We start from the raw sequence: 21,185 nt of genomic DNA, 5'->3' as shown, positions 1-21,185 counted from the left end.
ATCAGGAGTGGAGACTAGCTATTTTAGTTAAACTGATATTTATTCAAACCCTGCTCAGATGAGGATGTGGGGATTTCTAAAATGTGTTGACAGTTTGTTACTATCTTCATGCAAGTGGTACCTACAGAACGTGCTGACCACAGGACACAAGCACCCCCAAAAACGTAGGTAAGAGGTAATCCCCTGCAGATATAAGGGGAGAAGAGAATGAGGTTTCTCGTACTGTAATCTAAGACAGGGAACGAATTCTCCTCCACAAGGAACCTGGGGACTTCAGCCTGGATGATTACACAGACCTCGTTTTGAAAATTCCAGCATAAAAGAACAAGCCCAATGGTCTGACAAACTGGAACCACAGAGCTCAGTGCTTCCAGCACACACTGATACAAAAGAGCTATGAGCAGCTGTTTTGCACATCCCAACAAATTAATCCCAAACGTTTCACACTATGTTCTTTGGTAAAGAGCTGTGTCTGTGAGTACACTGTAGAGTACAACAAATGCAGCCAAGATTCACGTACCAAGCAGATGTGCATCTAAGAATAAATATTTGCCTGCCTGCGTGTGCACACACAGAAGCACGCTGTTTGCAAAACTCATAATTCAGACCTGTTTACTAAGCAGAATAAAGTTACATTTTCAGTGAGTAAGGATCTGCATTGCCTGATAACCACAATTGTTCAGGTCTGTCAGGACAAGCTCCTGTAATTACATAGCAAGCTGAATGACCGTAAGGAGGTTTCAGGACAAAAAATAGAATAAAATTTAAAAGAGCATTTAAATAAGTGAAATTTTCACATTTCAAAAGGCATGCAAAGACACTGTTCCAAGTTCAGCTCCTTAAGGAGTGGATGAATATTGATCGTTGATCATTTTAGTACTCACTGGACACCCCAGGATCTCCTGAGTTATGTTGTTTCATTTATCATATCCCCTTTTTTCAAAGTCCATCCTGTATGTTTCAGTTGGCAAATCCCAGAGCAGCTGTGCAGAAAGGACTGTCCATGATATCTCAGTGCAGCACCTGGCAAACCCCTGATGTGTTTCAAACTTCTCAGCTAGGCATGGGGGTTTGATGATAACTACACATCACTTATATTCCTTAACTACACATCACTTATATTCCTTATTTACCTAACCAGAAAAAAAAAAAAAAGGGATGCCTACATATAGTCTGTGGCTATTCAAAAAAGGAAAGGGTAACAAGAGTTTGGGTCCAGGATTTACGTGACTGCAAGAAAGTTAAACCCTATGGGTAGGATCACAGGAATAATTCTAGTCATAATTTCAGTGAGTTGAGTTCATAACCTTTGAAAACTTTTATGTTTTGCTCAACATCTGGAACTAGAAAAACATATAAAAGTACTGCGGATTTCAGTACATGGGTTTAAGCGGCAATTTCTTTATTTAATTTACAGAGTAACCCCAATTTTAAATATTCACACTAATATTTTGTTTGTTTTTAAACAGGGTCAAAATGGTCTTATATTGGTAAGTATTAACTAATTTTTGCATGCTAAGTCATGGCTTTGTTCCCTATTTTAAGGAGAACGTGCCGAATTTATTCTGGTGAGAACCTACTAGGTTCACTATCTTTACCCAAGTTTGGATCTGCCTTATCCGTCCATCAGGCTTAGTGTTTGGGTGACTGAGAGTCAGTTACTGGGTTCTGCATTGCCTTGCTGAATGATGGGAATCTCAGCAGGCTAAGACAGGCCAGGCAACTGCAGAGGTTGCCCAGAGCCCTCTGTTTTCCCATCTGCCACAGAGCAGCAGCATGTTTCAGCCCAGCTCTGCAAAGAGTGTACCTCTCCCTGCCCTCAAGTGAATAGAGTAGAATAAATACTATTTGGGAAAGCAGTGCTGGTTTGTACACTAGTCCTTTAAGTCAGATACTAAATCTGAAGGGTCTGATGGCTGCTCAGGAAGAATTTCCTAGAGATTTAAGAGAACAAATCCTCTGACCAGTATTTCCCTATTCAGTGCTGTGTTTTATACACCACATACCCACAGAGAAGCTTTTGGTGCTGCCCAAAGACAACCCCAAGATTTAACTTGCTGTTTCCAACTACTCCCTTTGGCTGTGCTCCAGTTTACCTGGCTCACTTCACATAAGCAAAACAAAAATTGTCAGTTGCACGTCTACAGGTATTAATCTAACCACTAGTACATGTACATAGATTTCACATTCTCCTTTAGCAAAAAGGCTTAGCATACTTTGAATAACAAATGCCTGGGTTTTCCACCTTGCCAGCAGCAAGCAGAGGAAACTAACCCTGCCAGTTAGTAGGGAAAGCAACACTTCTTTTACTACCAGCAAAGTAGTTCTGCCCTTCTTCCCAGGGTAATGCAGGTTTAAATTAGTTACTTCTCCCTTTCTGGGAATTTTGGTACCGGTGTATTTTTCAGAGTATGTTATTCTCAGTGCCCAAATTCATGAGTTCCTGCTAAGCACTTCCACATCGCAGTTTGTTTTCTCACATGTACTGCAGGATAGAGAGATGGTTCACAAAAGAGATTCTTATTTTTTCCCTTCAACTACTGCTTTTTAAATCTATCTAGAAAAATATATAACAGCAACTTCAAAAAATCAAAACGGCAATTTAAATGTACAGAATTCTTCTTTTCATATATCTGGAAAAAAACAGAGGTAGAACATTGCTCTGCATGGAGAAAAATAGACTGCAGTCAAAGCCAGAAAGAAGCCTCTCCTTCATACTCTCCCACTGACCTTGTTTCTTTATGGCAGCCTTCACCTTCCACTATTTACTTTTATCCTTGCAACACTTTGCAATGCCTCCCACTAAAATTAAGTCAACAGGAACAGAAAGGAAGTCAAGCCATTACAGTCAGTGCAGGCTGATCTCAAGATGAGGGTCAAGGTACAAGGTAAAGGGCAGAGGAGAAATTCAGGTGCCAATTTCTAGAATTAGAGAGCTGAGCTTCAATTCTTTGGATTCTGGCTTTCTCCCTTAATATTAGCAGAGTGGAACGAAATCAAAGAACCGTAATCACTCCTTAGGAGTGCACAAGCAGCTAGAAGGGAGGAAACTAGTTTTACAGTGAAGTTTTAAAGAATAGTACCAGCAGAATTACTCATGGGCTTTAGCATGGGAGCAGACAACCTCATGCTACAGCACAGACACAAGAACTATTGTTAACAGACATTAGGCTAATTAAACTTACAAACTCTCTGGTTTTGTTGTTGCCAAATATTCTAACTTAAATTCTTTGAGGCGCTGAGAACCTGTGCTAAGACACGTCCCTCTTCCCTTGAGAAATGCCAGTGTTTGTGAATGCAGTAGAACATTCACAGATTTTCTCATATAGCACTCATATAGCACTCACATAGGAGGACTAGCAGAGACAGCTACAGCTCTTGGCAATCCCTTTACCTCACAAGCTTCCCTCTAGACACGCATGTGGAAGATCTACACATACTAGCTATGTACAGAATGGTATGACTGAGCTCTGCCTGTGCTCCAAGTGAAATGGAAGCCATGTGGTCATGTTACTGTGGCACAGAGCCCAGACTCTCAGACTTCACTACTAACACAGCCCTGGGCCAACGGCAGCTGTACAGCTTCCAGCTGGCAGAAAACAGGGGCAGAGTGCTTTGCATAGCTGCAAAATAGCGAAGACATTCCCTGTGTTACTGACCCAATGCATTTTACTACTTAATTCACTGCAGATTATGAGAACTTGGATCTCCCATGAGAAGCTTGAGCAACATGAGTATTAACTGATCATCAGAGCAAAAACCCTGCTGGTAACACTGGTGTCTCATAGACCCATTTTCTTCTTTTTTCTGGTCAGCTAATGTGCAAATCCCATGAGCACTGTTGTCCCTAAAGGACCATCTGTCCTGCATCACTTACCAGCGCTAGGGCTGTGGAGCTGGCTAAAGGCTTACCAAGCATGCAGAAAGCTAGCAGTTGTCAAAGGGTATGATAAAATGGATGCCTGCAGTGTGGGTACTGAGGGTATTTCACCCAGCTCACTGTACAGCTGGGCACCATGTCTATCCAGAGACTTACTACTGTTTTATTTACAGCCATCTTTTATAAAATAGCCATGAGGATACAGCCAGGCTCAGGGTAATTTACAGTGTGGTAAGGGAACGTGGCCCTGGAAACTTATGTAAAAGGAGGCAGTGCACAAGCTGGATTTGAACAACCTGAGTGTGCAAGTACCCTACAGCAGGGAGCATTCATAGCTGCACCAGGAGCAGTGGGAGCAGGAGGGGTCCTACTTCCACCCATACCGACATCTCCGTACTTTAATTTGCTCACTCCAACAGCTACATACTAGCATTAGTTGGATTGGACAGGCCCATGGCACAATTACCACTCTGCTGGCACGGTGCTGACAGGATCCTCAGGGCAGCAAACATCATCTGAGGTGCCTGGGTCTTCCCCTTGATCGTAACTGTTGTCACAAAAGTGGGAAATTGAATACTAAGATATGTTTGCAATGCTTCTTATGTTAATACCTTATGAAACTTGTAGTACAGGCCAATCTTACCACATCCACATACTATTCTTTATTCAGTAGTGATCAGAACCTCTATAAACACAGAGTGATTTCCGCTGAATTTTTCTAAATATGCTGGCACAGAACAAGGAAAATATATTTCACAATCAAACATTCGTTTTCAACAGAGCTAGCTGAGAAATGTCTTCCAGCTGTGGGGTTTATCTACCATGGAAATCGCAATTTCATATATGCAAAACCAAGCTACAGTGAGCTCAGCTCTTTAAGACAGGAGTTTTGAAGCACTAAAATTAGAAAGACCATGTGACAAAAAGTCAGAATTTCTAAAACAAATGGTTTTGTACCAGAAAAAGCTTTGTTTTGTTTTTAATTGAGCAGAAGTGTGAAACAAGCAAAAACTGCTGAAGCTTAGAGGCTTGCAGGTAGATTTGCAGATTTATGTCAAGGAAAGGCTAACAGGTAGTAAAGATGAAGGTACATAAAGACTGCAGTAACTACAGCATTTTATAGGAAAGACTGTTTCCCTTCTGAACTGCTAATGTTGGTGTGGAAATTCCCATACACTGCTGCCAATTCTTAAAGGCATTTGATTCATCCAAACATAGTACAGAAAATGCAGTTGGTACTTCACGACGTGGTTTCCACTGGCTGGGACTAGGGTTCTATGTTATGCATAAATTAAAAATCAATTTAAAATTATTAATTTAATTATCAAGTCTCCAAAACTATGTTTTGTATTATATTAAAGTCTTCTTGGATACCCACTACCTTATCAATGCATGGAAAACCCAAGCCTTTTAAAATTACTGGAGTCTTATTACAACAAAGGCTTCTCACAATTTTTTCTGACATTGCCGTAGTTTTAGTTTTCTGGAAAGTGTTAGATTTCAATGTCACTGTCTGGCACGTCAAGTTTCAACCTCAAGAAACTATCATTTCACAGTATGTTCTGATATAGACTTTACTGGGAAAAGTCCTTGAGTACATATATCCCATAGTATGGAATCTATGCTCATCTTGATGGATCAGTGAACTGCCAAAACACATCTAAAGGACAGTATCCAGTTTTCTATAGTGTCAGCATAACATTTATTAGCTTTTAAAAAGATTTGCAAATAACTTTAAGATAATATCACACAGATTAAAGAGGAAAGAAATTAAAGTAATTGACAGTGGAGTCAAAGATGTAAGTTACAGCAACATCAAAGCCTATTTATACTGAAAAGTACTGACTGAGTCTGAGTATCCACACTGCAAACAACGTCATGTGCTAACCTATGCCTTGATTAAAGAGCTCTAAGGAGGAAGTAAGTCGTTCTTTGAGCACCAGAACTTCAAATTCACCTCCACTATCAATATCCTTGGAAGCATCTCTCTCTTTTTTTTTTTTTTTTTTTTTAAGATAAAAGGACCCTCTGTTCTCCTGACAGTTGATTTTCCTTCAGAGAAGATCTGAACTAGATTTGCCACTGATGACCTGATCTAACATTAGATTCTGGCATCCACATTTCAGGGAAGATATTAACATATTGGAGAGACTTCAAAAAAGTAACAATAAATATTCCAGGTTTGGAAAAGAAGCCCTCTAACAAAATAGATAAATAAATAAATAAATAAATAATCAAGGAACTATTTCGTTTAAGAGAAGAGAGAACCTATGTCCTCTGTGTTATAAGTACTTCCACGATGAACACAAGTATACTAACAGAAGGCTCTTCAATTTCTAAAATAAGTCAAAGCTAGACAAACACACAGTGATGAGCAAGCTGCCAGGAAGAGTTAATGCCCATTGGACATTAATGAGTTATCTTTACCTGCAATGTTTCAAGAAAGACTGTCCTTTTCTTTCAGAAAGATATGGCGTCATTAAAGTAGTAATTAATCCAAGGAGATCCAATAGCCTGTGTTACACAGATCAGGCTGGGTGATCCCAAAAGATCTTCCTGCCTTAGAAAGAATTGCAATGAATCTTCAGTATTAGGGAGAAACACAAGCTGTGAGTACATCTTCTGGAATTTAAATCCAAACAGTCCCAGCTTACAGCTTGTGAACAGCTGCTAGCTACTAATAAGCAATTAAATAAAAGGTACAACTAAAAATCTCTTGATATTATCAATTCCTTGTAGAAATTGCCTAGGGCAAAAGGCTGTGATGAAAGAAGTTTTGCAAGAGTTTGAACAAGTTATTACAGGTCAAATCACCGTAACACTTCCCATTTTTGCAAGTTAGCTTCTTACTGTGGGTTATGCAGTATTGCTAGATAGAGCCTAGCAGTTTGTATGATAAGGAAAAGTTCATAGAAGTCCGGTTTTCTGTGTATTGGAAAGTATGGAAACTTCCCTCTGCAAACATGAAGTCACTTTCAGAAATTCTCTTCAGAGAACAGGAATTGCCACATTAGCATGCATATGCCTGTAACTTTTATAGGGAAAAGTCATTCACGTCAGTAAATAATCTTAATGCTGTCATAGATACAAACTCTACTTGTCATTCTTCTGGACTTTGAAGGGAGACAATACCAGCATTAGAGGGTCGGAGGCACCGTGGCTGGCTAATGATGGCGCTGCCTGTAGGTTTAACCTGGTGAGCTGCCACACTTGCAGCTCTCCCACTGGGGTACAGAGTTACATACAATGGCAGCTGAGAATGTCAAAAATCAAGATTAAAGTGTCTCTACATGAGACTTTTACTGATACTTCCTCTGCCAGCAAATGCATCTTCCTATGGTTATTTGGCCCTTTTCTATCAAGTGGTGTACTGGAAACATGGAATTGAGAAAAGTTAAAGAAAAAAAGAGCTTTCAAAATTCAGCAAAGGCTCCTTTTCTAAATGTTGGATCAGAGCTGAATCAGGAGGGGGGTGAGGGGGGATAATAACTGGATAGCTAAGGCTTGACAAATATGTCTCTCTGTTAACTTACGCAGGTCCTGATGGAGAGAAGACCTGGCCAAAGAAATATCCATTCTGTGGGGGAGTATTTCAATCACCAATAGATTTTCACAGAGATATTCTCCAGTATGATTCTAATCTCTCACCTTTAGAATTCATAGGCTATAATGTGCCCTCCACCAACCAGTTTACACTGACCAATAATGGTCATTCAGGTAAGGGATCTCAATGACAGTCAGCAATTATGAAGGAAAGAGTTGCTGGAGTTTGTAATTTTTCATTTCATGGATAAACTACTTTGATTATCAGTTGAAATTAAGCTGTGACTATGAAACCTAATCACAAACACAAATCTAGAGAACAGGTTAAGGAAACTTGCAAATGTACTAAGTACAAATGGATTTGCTATAAGCAGAATCATAAAAATGTGTTTTTTTCAATCAACTCTAGGCATGTCAAAATTAATTTCATGCTTTTGAAAGCTTTACTTCCTACTTTGGTTGAAGTGCTCCAAAACAGACTGTGATTCCATTAGAAAGAGATAAACTGATAAAAAATGGGTGCAATGGGTCTTTGATATTCTAATCAAAGCAGCTTAGTTGAGTTACATGAAAAAAAAAAGCATCATTCTGTTCCTCTGACTTGAGGTAGAAACTTCCTTTAGTGTAGGATAAGACAAATAGATTAAAAGACTGAAAAATAATCAGAAAAAGTTTACAAACATGCCCTGCACCACAGTAGTAAAAGTGTCTGTACAGGAGGTAAAAGCAGAGAAGAGACAGTCTCATGAAGGTCTGCAATATCTACCATATCAACGCAGTATTTCACGTCATGTCAATATGAACAGGTATAAGGGCCTTCTTCTTTATATCCTCCTCTATTGCGTAAGTATCAAAAGAATCTGTGTTTAAAAATGGCCTCTGCCTCAGCTCTTCTCTGGCATGCTTTGTTAAAAGATGCTTGAAATGCACACTTCTCTTTTTCCTCATTCTTTCAGTGGGGTAAACCTGCTCTGTACAACATCATATGCCTGTTCTTCAGGTAAGGACCAATCTCCTAGGGCACAGGTCACGTTTTCCCCCTACATAGTTTCTCCCTCTAGAAACCAAGTCTAAAGCAGCTTGTTTTAGACTAGGAATGGCTGGAACACATTTTCCTTGCACACCTTTTTTTAAGAAGCTTTCTCAGTCCTGAGTGAAAGATTGTACTGTCACAGTTGAATGTCTTAGGCCAATCTAAATGATCAATAGATAGACAAGAAAACATTATCATTGTGTATTTTAACAGTGCCAGAGAGCAGGTAGAGACAAGAGAGCAGGTACACACAAAAGAGCAACACTGGCAGCCTGTCCCTCATGTAGAAGTCACACAGTAAAATGCAAGTTCCTAGTACAGCCTATGCCACCAAAATTTTCAGAACTAGGCCCAAAAACACATCTAATCACTGCCTAATAAAAGTCAAGACAAAAAATAAATAAAAAAAATAATAAAATAAATCCCCCTCAGTAAACTCATCTTCCTAAAACGGGAATTGATTCTAAGGTAAGCGCTCTCCTAGAAGGCAGGGGACATGTGACCCACTCTCTCTAGAAACTTCACTGATACAAACCTTAATTGCTGTGAGTAATGAAAAATTAGTTCTTTGTTAGAGCGTTCATTACACCATCTGCTGTTACCTTCTCTTCTGGCTAGAGAAGAAATCAGTAGGATACTTAGTATTGTCATATCAGTCATTTCTGCACAAAACTAATCTGTTTCACTGCCAGCCAATCCAGATACAATTACCTACTTCAGCTAGACTGAAAACAACAGACCTCCAGAAAAGCTTTTTAGCTAACAGAAAAATACATAGGTTTGCAGCTGCTCCTTCATTAAGGTTTTTAGCCCTGTTTTCCCTGAAAAACACGCCTGGGATGTTTCAGAGACAAACTGCATTCACATTGAAAAACACGAAAATTGCTTTGCAATTGATCTTTTCTTTATACAAACCATTGCTTTATGAAGTACCAAACTTCTCAACTAAACAATGACAACAAAGAATGTCTCCATTTCTTCTCTACTCTAATTCTACACAGTAAATAACCCAGGTTGTGTTCCACACTGGACAGCATTAGCAAGCAGAAAGAAGGCTTGTTTTTCAGCACAACAAAGCCTCACTCCACCACGTTGAGAGAGGAAATGCTAATTATTTATGTCTATGATCACCTTGCTGCTTGGCAGCAATACTCTGGGTTTGATTGGGGAAGGGGGAGGGAAGGAGAGATAGTAGTTTATTTGTTTTTGCCACATGCTCCTGAGAGAACATTAATAGACAGACGAGTTCAATATAACAACAGTTTAAAAATATCATGAGAAATTTTAATTTATTAAGCCATTTTTAACCTCCATATGAGGACTGAAAGAAGACACATGAGCCTAAGTTTTGCTTCAATAACTTGCTTTTTAATAAAGCTGAGATAATTTTGCATTTGAAGAAGGAGGGAGGAGAAAGATTTCTATTAACAACAATTTTCACATTCAACTCCTTTAGTTCAAGAAAATGGGAAAAAGCAATATTCTAAATTTTCCTAAATTGCCTAGAAAGGATTAAAGACAACTTAAGTGTTTAGTTCCTACCTACAGACTGAGAGGGATTCAGAGTTAAGAATCTAATAGTTATTCTGCTTCATTCATTCTCTATGTAATATGTTTGGACATAGTAGTTTTACTTGCCGTGTGCTTAAAAGCTGTGTTATCATTTCATCCCATCTGGTTTTGATCTGCTTACAGTGAAAATGTATCTGTCGCCTACTATGCACATCAGAAACCTCCCTTTTGAATACACTGCATCTCAACTTCACCTACACTGGGGAAACAGAAACAAGTCAGAAGGCTCAGAGCACACAGTCAGTGGGAAGCATTTTGCAGCAGAGGTAAGACAAGCTGAATTCAGGAAAAGAAACAAACAAAGCTGTGTAAGTCCCACTGTTTTCTGTATAAGTCCCACTGTTTTAGTTCCTTCACCTGTGGTATTACAGTGTTCTTACACTGTTTCTCTACCTTTGCTATATGAATGGAAAAGGCTGAAAGGTTTTGATCCAAGAATTTATGGTCTGGGTGTATACTAAAATGTTATGTGTACTGTAAGTAAGATAGGCTTCCATGAACTTTCATGAATATGCCACAAGTCAAGGAATTATATTCTAAACTGAGGACTGGCACTGGGTCTCCTAAATAATTTCAAGCAAATTGTTGCATATTTGACACCTAGGTTCTTTTCTGTAAAACAGATACATCTTTTAGCCGCACAACACTGCTTGGCTGGGTTTAAACAACATTTTGAAATGTTCCTCCTCTAACTTAACTCACCTTCTTCAATCCGGTGAAGAACTATTTATTATCTTTCCTAATACTAAATTATGGATTTGGGAATAGATTTTGAAAAGCAGTACCAATTGGATATTTACCTCAAAATGATTAAATGAAATACTACTTTTTCAGAAAAAATTACTAGTGGTAGTACTAAAATCAGGATGCCTTGAAGACGAAGCAATCAATCTTCCCTCCCCATCCCCCCAGTCATGTAGACAAGATGGGTAATAGCCAAAGAGGGTCTGAGAGTGGGAGCGCAGGAAATTTTGCTTTTCTCTAAAAGACCTTAACACTATACCCAGAAACCACTGAAGAATGCCATTGTAATGTCTTAGCCTGAGATGTCTGCACTGGTCTTTTCCAGTTGTAAAATAACTATGTTACCATGACCCACACATTCCCATAACATTGTCTCTCCTTCTTTGTAGCTGCATATTGTACATTATAACTCTGAGAAATATCCAGATGTAACAGCAGCAATGGACAAAGCAGACGGACTGGCAGTTTTGGCCATCCTTCTTGAGGTAGGATACAAGGTTGTGGGTTTTTATTTTTTAACAATCTTTCAGTCATTAAGTCGCCAGAGAGCTTTAAAGTAAAAAAATACCTAGATTATTTAACAGCTCTGCAGCTGAATAGGTGTTCCTCTTTTTCTGTTTAAAAAAAAAAGGGGGGGGGGGCAAATTCCATTAGCACATAGATAATAGGTACAAATTTTAAGACAAATTTTAAGATTGTGACAATTCTTAATGCTTTCCAGTAAATTAACTTCAGATGTTGAAGCCATTTTTGCATTCATTTACAAACTACGAATTATTAGAGCTTATCAAACAGCAGACAACTGTGAATTTCAAACCCACTTACTCAAAAAAACTGCCTAGTGTAGCATGCAGCAGTTTTAGCCCCGCTGAGAGGCACAGGCAGACACAACCCTGGCTTTGGCAAGCACATGGAATTAGGATGTAACCATTGTTTTCAGGATGCAAGCTTCCTAGATTCTTTGAATGACAGATTACAGTAGCAATACAAAATTATAAACAAGCAAATCCAGTGCCTTTTTTAAGATGACAGGACAAGTTTCCAATTTTCCACTCTAAAGCTCCACAAATAGGCAATTAAAGGCAATAATGATCTTAAGGGAAATTTTTGACAAGCTTGTACATATTTAATTCTCTATTTTCTTGATAATTAAGAGTCTTAATTAAAAGAATAAGCTTAACTATAAAGATGATTTTTAAATGTGTGGATTTTCTCCAGCATAAAAAATACTTTACTCAAAGCCTGAAAATGCCCACGTTTTCACACTTCTATTGAAAAAAGTGAAAATATTCTAGTTAGCAGACAAAGCTCTAATTCTAATGAATGTTACCCAAGCTCACTTCCTAGCAGTTATGACTTCGAAAATAATTTAGTGTTGAATTTCAGTTCATTTGGAATTTGCAGCTGTGAAAAGTGAAAAGTTGCAGAGAACTGCATATTATACTGGGGATTCTGTTTGTTTGTTTTCCTTTTCCTAAGTAGCGGTATTTAAAATCAAATAAGGGAATGTTGTTAATTCTGCACATTAGGTCTTTGAAAAATGTTCAGGCAGCTGGTGGCTTTTACAGTTGATCTAAGGACACCAGTTCACTATGTCTGCTTGTTAGAGGAGTTGTTAAGTACCAAAGAATTCATAAAAAAGGCATTGCTTATTAGACAAAAAAGCTGCCAGGAGCAGTTGAAAAACACAGTCTTGCTTGACAGTTGAGCTACTGCCCTTGCCTGTGGCCCTGCAGTACCAACACTGTCATTCTTTATCTTCTTGGCCTGTGAGGAGCAGCAGACTAAAAAACGTTTGTGGGTGGAAAAATGTGGCTTTGACTAGAAACCAGCAGATGATCTGAGAAGCCTACCAGTTGAGAATTTCTGTCTACAATGTTCTCAAAGGAAACGGTTACTCTTCCTTTGCGCTGCACACTGAACAGGCAATCATGTCTTTCATGCGCACACTAGAGGTCTACACCATAGTTGTTAAGACATGAGTGTAACAGAGCAGCTCAGTCTCTCAGAGCACTGATAGACTACAAGCATTATTAGTAAAAAGAGTAATTCTAGTAAATGAATATCCAGGCAGTGTACACGCTTCCCTTATGAAAGAATTCTTCAGATACTGCTAGCTGCTGTGTGCAGAAGCAAAGATTCATATTCAGACCACAATGATTTGCACAGCTGTTAACCGTCTGCTCATTACAGATTGGACCCTTCAACCCATCATATGAAAAGATCTTCAGGCACTTCCAGAACGTGAAATACAAAGGTGAGTGTCTATATTGGATTGAGATATCAGATTACTCTGAGAGGGACATAATCAGCTGAAAAAACAGACCAGGAATCCCAGGCAAACCAGTCATAAACTATACGACTTAAAAAAAAATATCAATGCATTTCTCTGAAGAGAGTATGGCTAGCATGATGCAGGCATCCACTACACCATGTAAGCCTTACTTTCTGCACACGGTGTTGTTTGGTTAACATGGCCACAGGTCATGTTACAAAATTCTGATTTGGTATCTGAGATGATTTGTATATAGGAAACCTAAAAAACTGTATTTCCTATTTAAACTGGAATCACCTCTATTAAAATGGATTTTTCTTAGTGACATGACTGAAAGCACTCTGCTTATTGAAAAGCAAAATTGTTTCACTGGAGTGTCCTGGTTTCAGTTAGGACAGAGTTAATTTTCCTCCTAGTAGCTGTTAGGGTGCTATGTTTTGGATTAGGATGAGAAGAGCGCTGATGACATGCTGATGTTTTAATTGTTACAGAGCAGTGCTTACACCAAGCCAAGGACTTTTCAGCTTCTCGCTCTGTCCTGCCAGCGAGCAGGCTGGGGGTGCAGCAGGAGCTGGGAGGGGACAGACCCAGGACAGCTGACCCAAACTGGCCAAAGGGGTATTCCATACCTTATGGCGTCATGCTGAACAATATATAGGGGTGGCTGGCCGGGGTGGGGGGGCCGGCTGCTCGGGGATAGGCTGGGCATCGGTCTACAGGTGGTGAGCAATTGCATTGTGCATCACTTGTTTCGTACACATTATTATTATTAATACTATTATCATTATTATTATTATTATTGTTATTATTATTTTCCTGTCTTAATAAACTGTCTTTATCTCAACTCGCCGGCTTCACTTTCCCGTTTCTCTCCCCCATCCCAGAGAGGGAGGGGGGAGGGTGAGCGAACGGCTGTGTGGTGTTTAGCTGCCAGCCGGGTTAAACCACAACACTGGAGGCAGTCCACATAGCAATGATTCAGCATTTAATACAAATCTTCTATTTTAGATCAGATGGTCCAAGTCCCTGGTTTCAATATTCAAGAACTGCTTCCTGACAGACCAGATGAGTACTATCGCTATGAAGGATCCCTGACAACTCCTCCTTGCTACCCTAGCGTTCTCTGGACAGTCTTCCGACACCCTGTTAAAATTTCACAAGAGCAGGCAAGTTTAAATACAACATGTATTTTCCTGATTGATGTTTGCTAGGGCACAGTAATGCATATTTTAAATCCTGGATTTCTCTTACTGTCCTATAAAAATTGGAAAGTGACCATTGCTAAAATCCTTTAGGTGGGAAGCACATCATATCACAGAACTGACTTAAACGAATATCCTATTCTCTGTGTAGCTAGCACGTTTTCAGTTGACCAAAATAAATAAATGACAGCCAACTGCTATTGGTAATAGTATCAGCTTGAAAAATCAGAGTAAAGCGAGATTTATTTCTGTTTTCATTATGTACTTGCTCCCTGCCTTGAGTTTTCCCTCAAGTCACTACCAAATCATTTTTGTCAAGGTATCATGTCTGAACCCTAAACCCTAGACCCTAGGTTTTTCAGTGCTGACTACCTTAGGTATGATAAGTTGGGTAGATGTTAAGTTTCCAAAAAGCATGTGATGTATTATTTGTCAAGCCTGAATTCCCTGACTTTTCTCCAACTTAACTTTTTTATGCTCACCTAGTTAACTTTTTTTTTGTTTTCAGGTGGACACTGATTTATATAAACTCCAAATTGCTATCTTCCAGTTTATCTGGCACAAGGAAAAAAAATGTTAATATCAGATTTAATATGAGATTTAATTACTGTGTGCTCCCTGTGATGAAAGTCCATTCTTAACTTTGTCCACTCAGATAATTTGTTTCACAAAGTAGAGAGTTCTTTCATGAAATAGCTTTTAGTATTGCTTAGGATTTAGACTGTTCTAAGGAGAAGAAGATGCAAAGGGCCACCATGTTTACACCCATCCAATTTTCCTGTCAGCTAATTACTAAGTAGGGGTTAATTTTATCAGAATGTGGGGAAAAAGGAAAAAAAAACACAGGTAGGGGTTTCTGGGGTGTCACACTGTTTACACATTATTCTCTATTTAGCTCACAGGCCATGAAAGACTTTCAAGTATTATTTAATGTATCCTTTTCCCTTTGACTAGCTCTACAATTTCAAACACACACTCTCAGCGAGTTTGATTCCTTTATAGTTGCTGGCACTGGAAACAGCCATGTACTGCACAGAGAGTGATGACCCAGAACCCCTGGAAATGGTCGATAACTTCCGCAATGTTCAGGAGTTTCGTGAAAGACTAGTTTTTATTTCTTTCCGTGAAGGTAAGCTGTACAAATGCTTCTATGCAAAGAAACTGCACAGTGACTTGTGTAAATCTGAAATATTGATGTGGTGGTCCTGTTGCCTGAACCACTACAAAAATATGGGGGTTTCATTCTCCTGTGGTTCACTTTGTTCCCTTTTCCTCCATTTCTGCATTGTTGCATGGGCAACTGTATGAGAGTAAGGTATTTGGAGAGCATATAAAAAGTTTTGTTTCACAACAGGTATCGTACAAGCCAATACCAAGCAACTCTTCTGATCAAAGGGAAGGAGATAAAAGAAGGAAGACATGTTCAGCCTTGTCATGCTTAGCAGAGCTATTTGCTGTCACTCCAAACACTAAATAGCTCTCTACAGCTGAACGCTTTCAGTCAGCTTAGCTACTTGAGCTGGCGTTGTCTCACGAGTCACATTTGCAGGCTCTCAGTAATATCAGGTCTGCTTTTGTGCAGACAGCGAGTTTAAAAGGAATCACAGCTTTGCATTTCTGGGAGACTGTTTGGGGGAAGTTACAGAGAATCAGAAGAGGTCCTTGAGAAACTCAAACTTGGCAAGTAAAAATAACTCATTACACTGTATTGTATGATCTAGTATTACAAGTGAAAAAAATAGCCATCTTACAAAGAAGGACTGATTCAAAAGATTAATTGTGCAGTGTTACACTATGACAATACATAATACAATATATATATATGTATTGGAATAATTGCGTGTAACTTAATAATTATTTAAATAAGTATGTTAATCTTTCTGTCCTTGCTACCTAAGCACATTTCTGTCATTGATTTCTAATGACTTAGATCTTAGTTTCTCTGTATTTTTACTTGAGTAAAAAACATTTACAGTCCTGAGCAGTCTGACTATGGCTTGAACCACAAGCTATAACTTCACTATTTAATTATATTCTCTAGCTTGGCACTAAATCTCTACATTTCATCATCTTTAGAGCTCCAGAGCAAGAAAGGCTACATCTCCATAACTGTTGCAGCTCCTGACTTTTATTTTATTAACCACTCTATCTGAAGAATACAATATAGTATTGTATCAAAAAAAAAAATAGTATTGTATCAAAAAAAGCTTTATGGACCAGGTGTACGAAGGGCAAGCTCGAGTGCTAAAGGCAATGCAGAGTTTTCAGTATGGTTCAGAGATCCAGACTGCCTCAGGTTCTCCTAGGCCTCACTTCTGCACACCCTAGAGAAAGCTACTGACTAGAAAAACATCTGTTTTAACTTGCAGCACTGAAGAAGGGGCAGTAATTTAAGAAGAGATGGGATATTTCCCAATATTGAGGTGCAGAGAAACAGCATAACATACTCTTTTGTTTAACATATGATAAAGGAGCTGAAGAAGCTAAATTCAGTCAGTGGAGCCATAACTACGTGACTTCAGACTTTTTATCAAGCACCTTTCAGTTTAGGTTCAGTGACCCTACTTGTCTACACAAGTCTTACAGCTTACAAATAAAGGTGTACAAAAGTGAGTTTCCCCAAGGTTTCCATGATGTTAACTACTGAGTGGAATGGAGCCCAAACTGAAACACTAGTGGGTCTGTACCCCGGCAAGCCAGCTTTATTTTTCAGTAACAAAAGAGAAGCCCATGACATCGCTTCTGATGTCACATAGAGCCTATCTATGAAGCATGACTGGAAATATCTCTAGCACAAAAGGTAAAGCAAAACGCATTACATGACGCAAACATACACAACAGAAATCTCAAAAATAAGTGTCCTCTGCTTTTTTGAAATTCTCTAAGGACAGAAAGTCCCAAACTGCTAGAGCTTTAATTCCCAAAGTTTTGGGAAAAAACAAAACCAAGTAAACTTGCATAATAAGGAACTTATAATAAATTAATGGAAATGCTGTACTAAGTGAATACAAAAAGTAGACTGAAGAGTCTCAGCCAATAGTAAGTGGGCAGCTTTGGAAACAACATTCATTTTAACAATCTCAAGATACCGATTTTTTACCAGCATTACTGAATTCCAATGAAATATAGACATTGTAGAGGCTCTAAAAAGCTGGAAACAGACTTAGCAAACCTGAAATATTTAAGATAATGCTTTCATTTTACTGGGTAGCAAACACTTAGCTTTACATTTCAAAAACAACTGGATTTAAGAAGACAGATTTAAACATTCCCAAAACCACGAAGGCAAGCTTAACACTGAAGTCAACACATTTACACTGACTCTGGTCAGATGAAAAATCAGGCCGCATGCTCTATCATTCCATAGAATTTATAAAAAGTTAAGATGGCCAATCTTACTTCTAAGGCAAAATTTATAATCCACTTAACAGAAAACTCAGTAGGGCCTTTGACTACTTTAAGATAGTTAAGGCACTAAGTATCATACTTATATATTAAGTTTTTGCAATTAGTCAAAATATATAAACAGAGGTTTAAGCAATAATTTGAGTGCTATGTTTTGCTTACATTAGGAAAAAGAGGAGCTCCAAAGCCATCTCTATGTTAAACTCATAATACTCCATATGGGGGAAAATATCCTTAAGCCTATAAATGGTAGCGGGATAGATCTTTATCATTCTTGGGCTATCCTGCTGAATGTCTGAATTTAACCTAATTTTAAAATGAGAATTACACCGGTAGTTCTCTGTCTAACCAAAATAGATACAAATTTGCCAGTAAGTTTACCAAATTATCAACAACCCTTAATAATCCCAAGAGTAAAACATAAACCAGTATTTGTTGCACTAAAAATACTTTGAGTAAACTAAATGATGACTAAATAGTGGAAAAGGGAAAGAGCTAGAGTATGTCAGTCCTTTCTCTGCTTTTGTGGTTTGGACAACTAGAAATATTCTTCCCCCACAGTATTCTTACACGATCAGGAAAAGGTCTGTAACTTTCTTCCCAAACCTCAAATCTCAATCACCAGCTACAGAACTAGCTTTGTTCAGAATGGCTATTTTAGTGATCCCCTTCAAATCTCTGCTCAAGTCAGAGTGTATACAATGATTTTAAGCAGCAGAATCAGAATTTCATAGAATCATAGAGTGGTTTGGGTTGGAAGGGACCTTAAAGATTATCTAGTTCCAACCCCTCTGCCATAGGCAGGAATACCACCCACTAGATCAGGTTGCCCAGGGCCTCGAACACCTCCAGGGATGGGGCAACCACATCTTCGCTGGGCAACCTGTTCCAGTGCCTCACCACCCTCTGAGTTAAGAAAATTTACAATAAGGCTACCAGGTTTCTGAGACAGTAAGACTTCCTCTGCAGGATCTGTCCTAAATTCAAGCACAATTTACTATAGCAATGTCAATGTAGAAACATTTACTGAAGCAACAGAAGTTCTGGAGTGAGCAGCTACCCCATGTTTAAAATATGGAATCCTAGTGATCCAACTTCCACTTTTTCTTTCCTCTCAGTTCATCAAGATTCAATACCTGGTGGACTGAGCAAGGGCATAGCGCTGGTTTGCTAATGGCATCTGTGCACCAGTGAGTTTTTGATTCAGACTGGTCAGGCAGAAATGAGAAATGAAGTTTTCAGTCTGGGTCTTAAACTGACCGTTCAGCACCTGTGTACTCTCTCTCTGTAAAGCACACTTAACTCTTAAAGTAAAAGGTACTGAGTTACAATCCATGATCCCAATAACTTAAAATCAGACACTGTAATTTTCATACACTTCACAGAAATAGGATATTACTGTATCCATCTATGGGGTCAAATTTGACTGAGATGTGACATTCTTAAAATAGCTGCAGTGAACCAGTGCCAAACCCAAGAATAGCATTTGGCTCTTCCTCTATTAAGCTACATTATTCACCTCCCCTGCAGAGGTGATACTAACTATAAAAGCATTTTCAACACATCCTTAAAGTTGGCATGACTTACCAGGGCTGAATTGTACGGGTTATTGCCCATCCTGCTGTTCTCACCCAAAAGCCGGTCTCTATGGCTACAGAAGGCATCGCTCAGTGCTACTTTAATAGAAACCCCATTCAGTCTAAGTACATTTAATTACAAAAGCTCATTGACTATCGGTGAACCATAGCAAAATGTTCTATCCATTGCAAAAAAAGGTATTCATCATCCCTGTAATCTCACATTCCACCTACTACAGACACAAAAGCTCCCTTGCAGGTGCAGCCTCTCACCTCAAAAAAAAAAAAAAAAAAAAGCACAATTGTGCTTTCCTGCCAAAGCACAATTGAAGTGCACCTGGATGCTGGCTGCAAGTGCCCAGCCTGATGCTGCCAGATGTACCACAGGCAGGAACAGAGAACGCTTGCTGAGAAGGGGAGGCCAAACACTGAACCATGGGATGGGACAGGCAACTACACGTGTGAAAGAAATCCTGTTATGCATGCCCCAAAGGTTGTGCCTCTACCAAAAAAACACGTGTTCAGAGCAACGTTTCTGGTTTTTCAGTATCGAGACTCAGGGCTGCAACCTTCAGCTGAGCCCAAAAGCCACAAGATGGTGCCCTTGAGCTGCATTTTGTGTCAAGAATGCAAATAACTGAAGTATTAGGTCATCCATGTTTGGATGCCAATAATTAAAATCTAAATTCATGCTCACTATTAACAAGTACTACAGTTTAAAATGTCTCAACTGTTAAAGGATTAGTCAGCAAAACTCAAACATGTTTATAATGTATTTTGTCAGCAACCTATTCCGATAAAATTAGCTTCACATACATGCAGCTGAAACTTATTACAATGTTGAAACCTTCCAGTGCCCTCAAGTTAAGTGGGAACTGGTCTCCAGTGTTGATTATAGCACTACGCTGAAGTACTTTCTAACTGAATTTCCCAAGATGTTTTCATCATATAGAAATATAGAACATGAACTTTAACCTCCTTCTCCCTGTCCTCTTTAAATGACAAGCTTTTGTTCCACAATTTTCTATTTGGTGTTATGTTTTGCAGTCCGTATGATGCACTTTACTGTAGCAAAACTCACCTTTTCTAAAATACATTTCTTCTTCAGTTCCATTGATCGCGTTTCTTCTATTCAGTTAGACTTAACATTAATAAAGCATCCAATGGGATAAGTGGGGTAAGGTTAAGCGCCATTCTGCTTTCTCAAAAGTCTATTTAATAACAGAAAACTTTTAGATGGAATGCATGAAACCTGCCAGCTTCACTCGGAAAAAGTTCTGATATTGCTTAGATTCAAATAGCGATTTGAAAAAAAATATGAAAAAGTGTAAATGAATTATGACAATGCAATTAAGAAAAAAGTACTCACCTTCATGATCTTAGGGTAGGCCAAAATAACTAAAAATACTTTAACGGCTAAAATTATATATGGAGGTCTTTATCAAGAATGGCATTATAATGATAATGTTTAATATCTCAATGCAAATGTGAGATCACTCAGTTGTTTATACTATTATCCTGAGTTCATTCTTACCTTCCTAGATGCCTTTATGCAACATTTTCACTGACAAAGCACATCACTCTTCTGCTGCCCATCTTCAATGGTGTCCATCTGCTATGAAAAAACAACAGGCATCAAATCTAAAATCCCTTGTTGCCTGGGTTTAGTTCTTCATTTTTGCTTATGCTCTCGTATACATTATAAATCAGAAACTCTTTGGACTTCAGTGCTTCTATGCCTTTGCCTGCATGTCGGTTTTGTGACTTTGGCAGGTGTCTAAATTGACAATGATGTAAACTGTGGATTTAGTTGTGAGATTAGGACCTTCTGGTATACATCTATGCAAAATTATCCATTCCATGACTGCAAAGGGACGTGAGCAGACTGTAGGAAAGCTGAGGATGCAAAATGAAAACATTATGACAGATTAAAGACCAACCCTCTGCAGTCAAG

The 21,185-nt window shown here is 38.8% G+C and overlaps 2 protein-coding genes across 17 annotated transcripts in view; one reads left to right on the top strand and one right to left on the bottom strand.

The window, feature by feature from the left end:
• USP3 (ubiquitin specific peptidase 3) overlaps nt 1-21,185 on the bottom strand; it is a 97,326-nt gene that overhangs the window by 62,189 nt on the left and 13,952 nt on the right. For 5 of the 10 annotated variants that reach the window (XM_080608219.1, XM_080608225.1, XM_080608224.1 and 2 more), the window contains one exon: nt 20,766-20,846. Coding sequence is in view for 3 of the 10 variants with exons in the window: in XM_080608220.1 (XP_080464346.1) it covers nt 4,308-4,395 (88 nt within the window). In the remaining 7 variants the exon portion in view is untranslated. Of the gene's footprint in view, nt 1-4,307; nt 4,428-20,765; nt 20,847-21,185 lie in introns of all 10 variants that reach the window. The other 5 variants (XM_080608220.1, XM_080608222.1, XM_080608227.1 and 2 more) reach the window with 3 other exon arrangements.
• Nucleotides 1-21,185, top strand: part of CA12 (carbonic anhydrase 12) — a 40,234-nt gene that overhangs the window by 16,583 nt on the left and 2,466 nt on the right. Inside the window, exons 2-8 of one of the 7 annotated variants that reach the window (XR_013956116.1) lie at nt 1,470-1,490; nt 7,418-7,597; nt 10,152-10,294; nt 11,162-11,257; nt 12,966-13,029; nt 14,056-14,213; nt 15,252-15,929. Coding sequence is in view for 6 of the 7 variants with exons in the window: in XM_080608264.1 (XP_080464390.1) it covers nt 1,470-1,490; nt 7,418-7,597; nt 10,152-10,294; nt 11,162-11,257; nt 12,966-13,029; nt 14,056-14,213; nt 15,252-15,557 (968 nt within the window). In the remaining variant the exon portion in view is untranslated. Of the gene's footprint in view, nt 1-1,469; nt 1,491-7,417; nt 7,598-7,624; nt 8,424-10,151; nt 10,295-11,161; nt 11,258-12,965; nt 13,030-14,055; nt 14,214-15,251; nt 20,760-21,185 lie in introns of those variants that run through there. The other 6 variants (XM_080608265.1, XM_080608264.1, XM_080608267.1 and 3 more) reach the window with 6 other exon arrangements.

Source organism: Anser brachyrhynchus, assembly GCF_964034855.1.
Source record: "Anser brachyrhynchus genome assembly, chromosome: 11".
NCBI lineage: Eukaryota > Metazoa > Chordata > Aves > Anseriformes > Anatidae > Anser > Anser brachyrhynchus.
The sequence above is the reverse complement of the archived record's forward strand: the minus strand, read 5'-3'. Positions and strand labels throughout refer to the sequence as shown.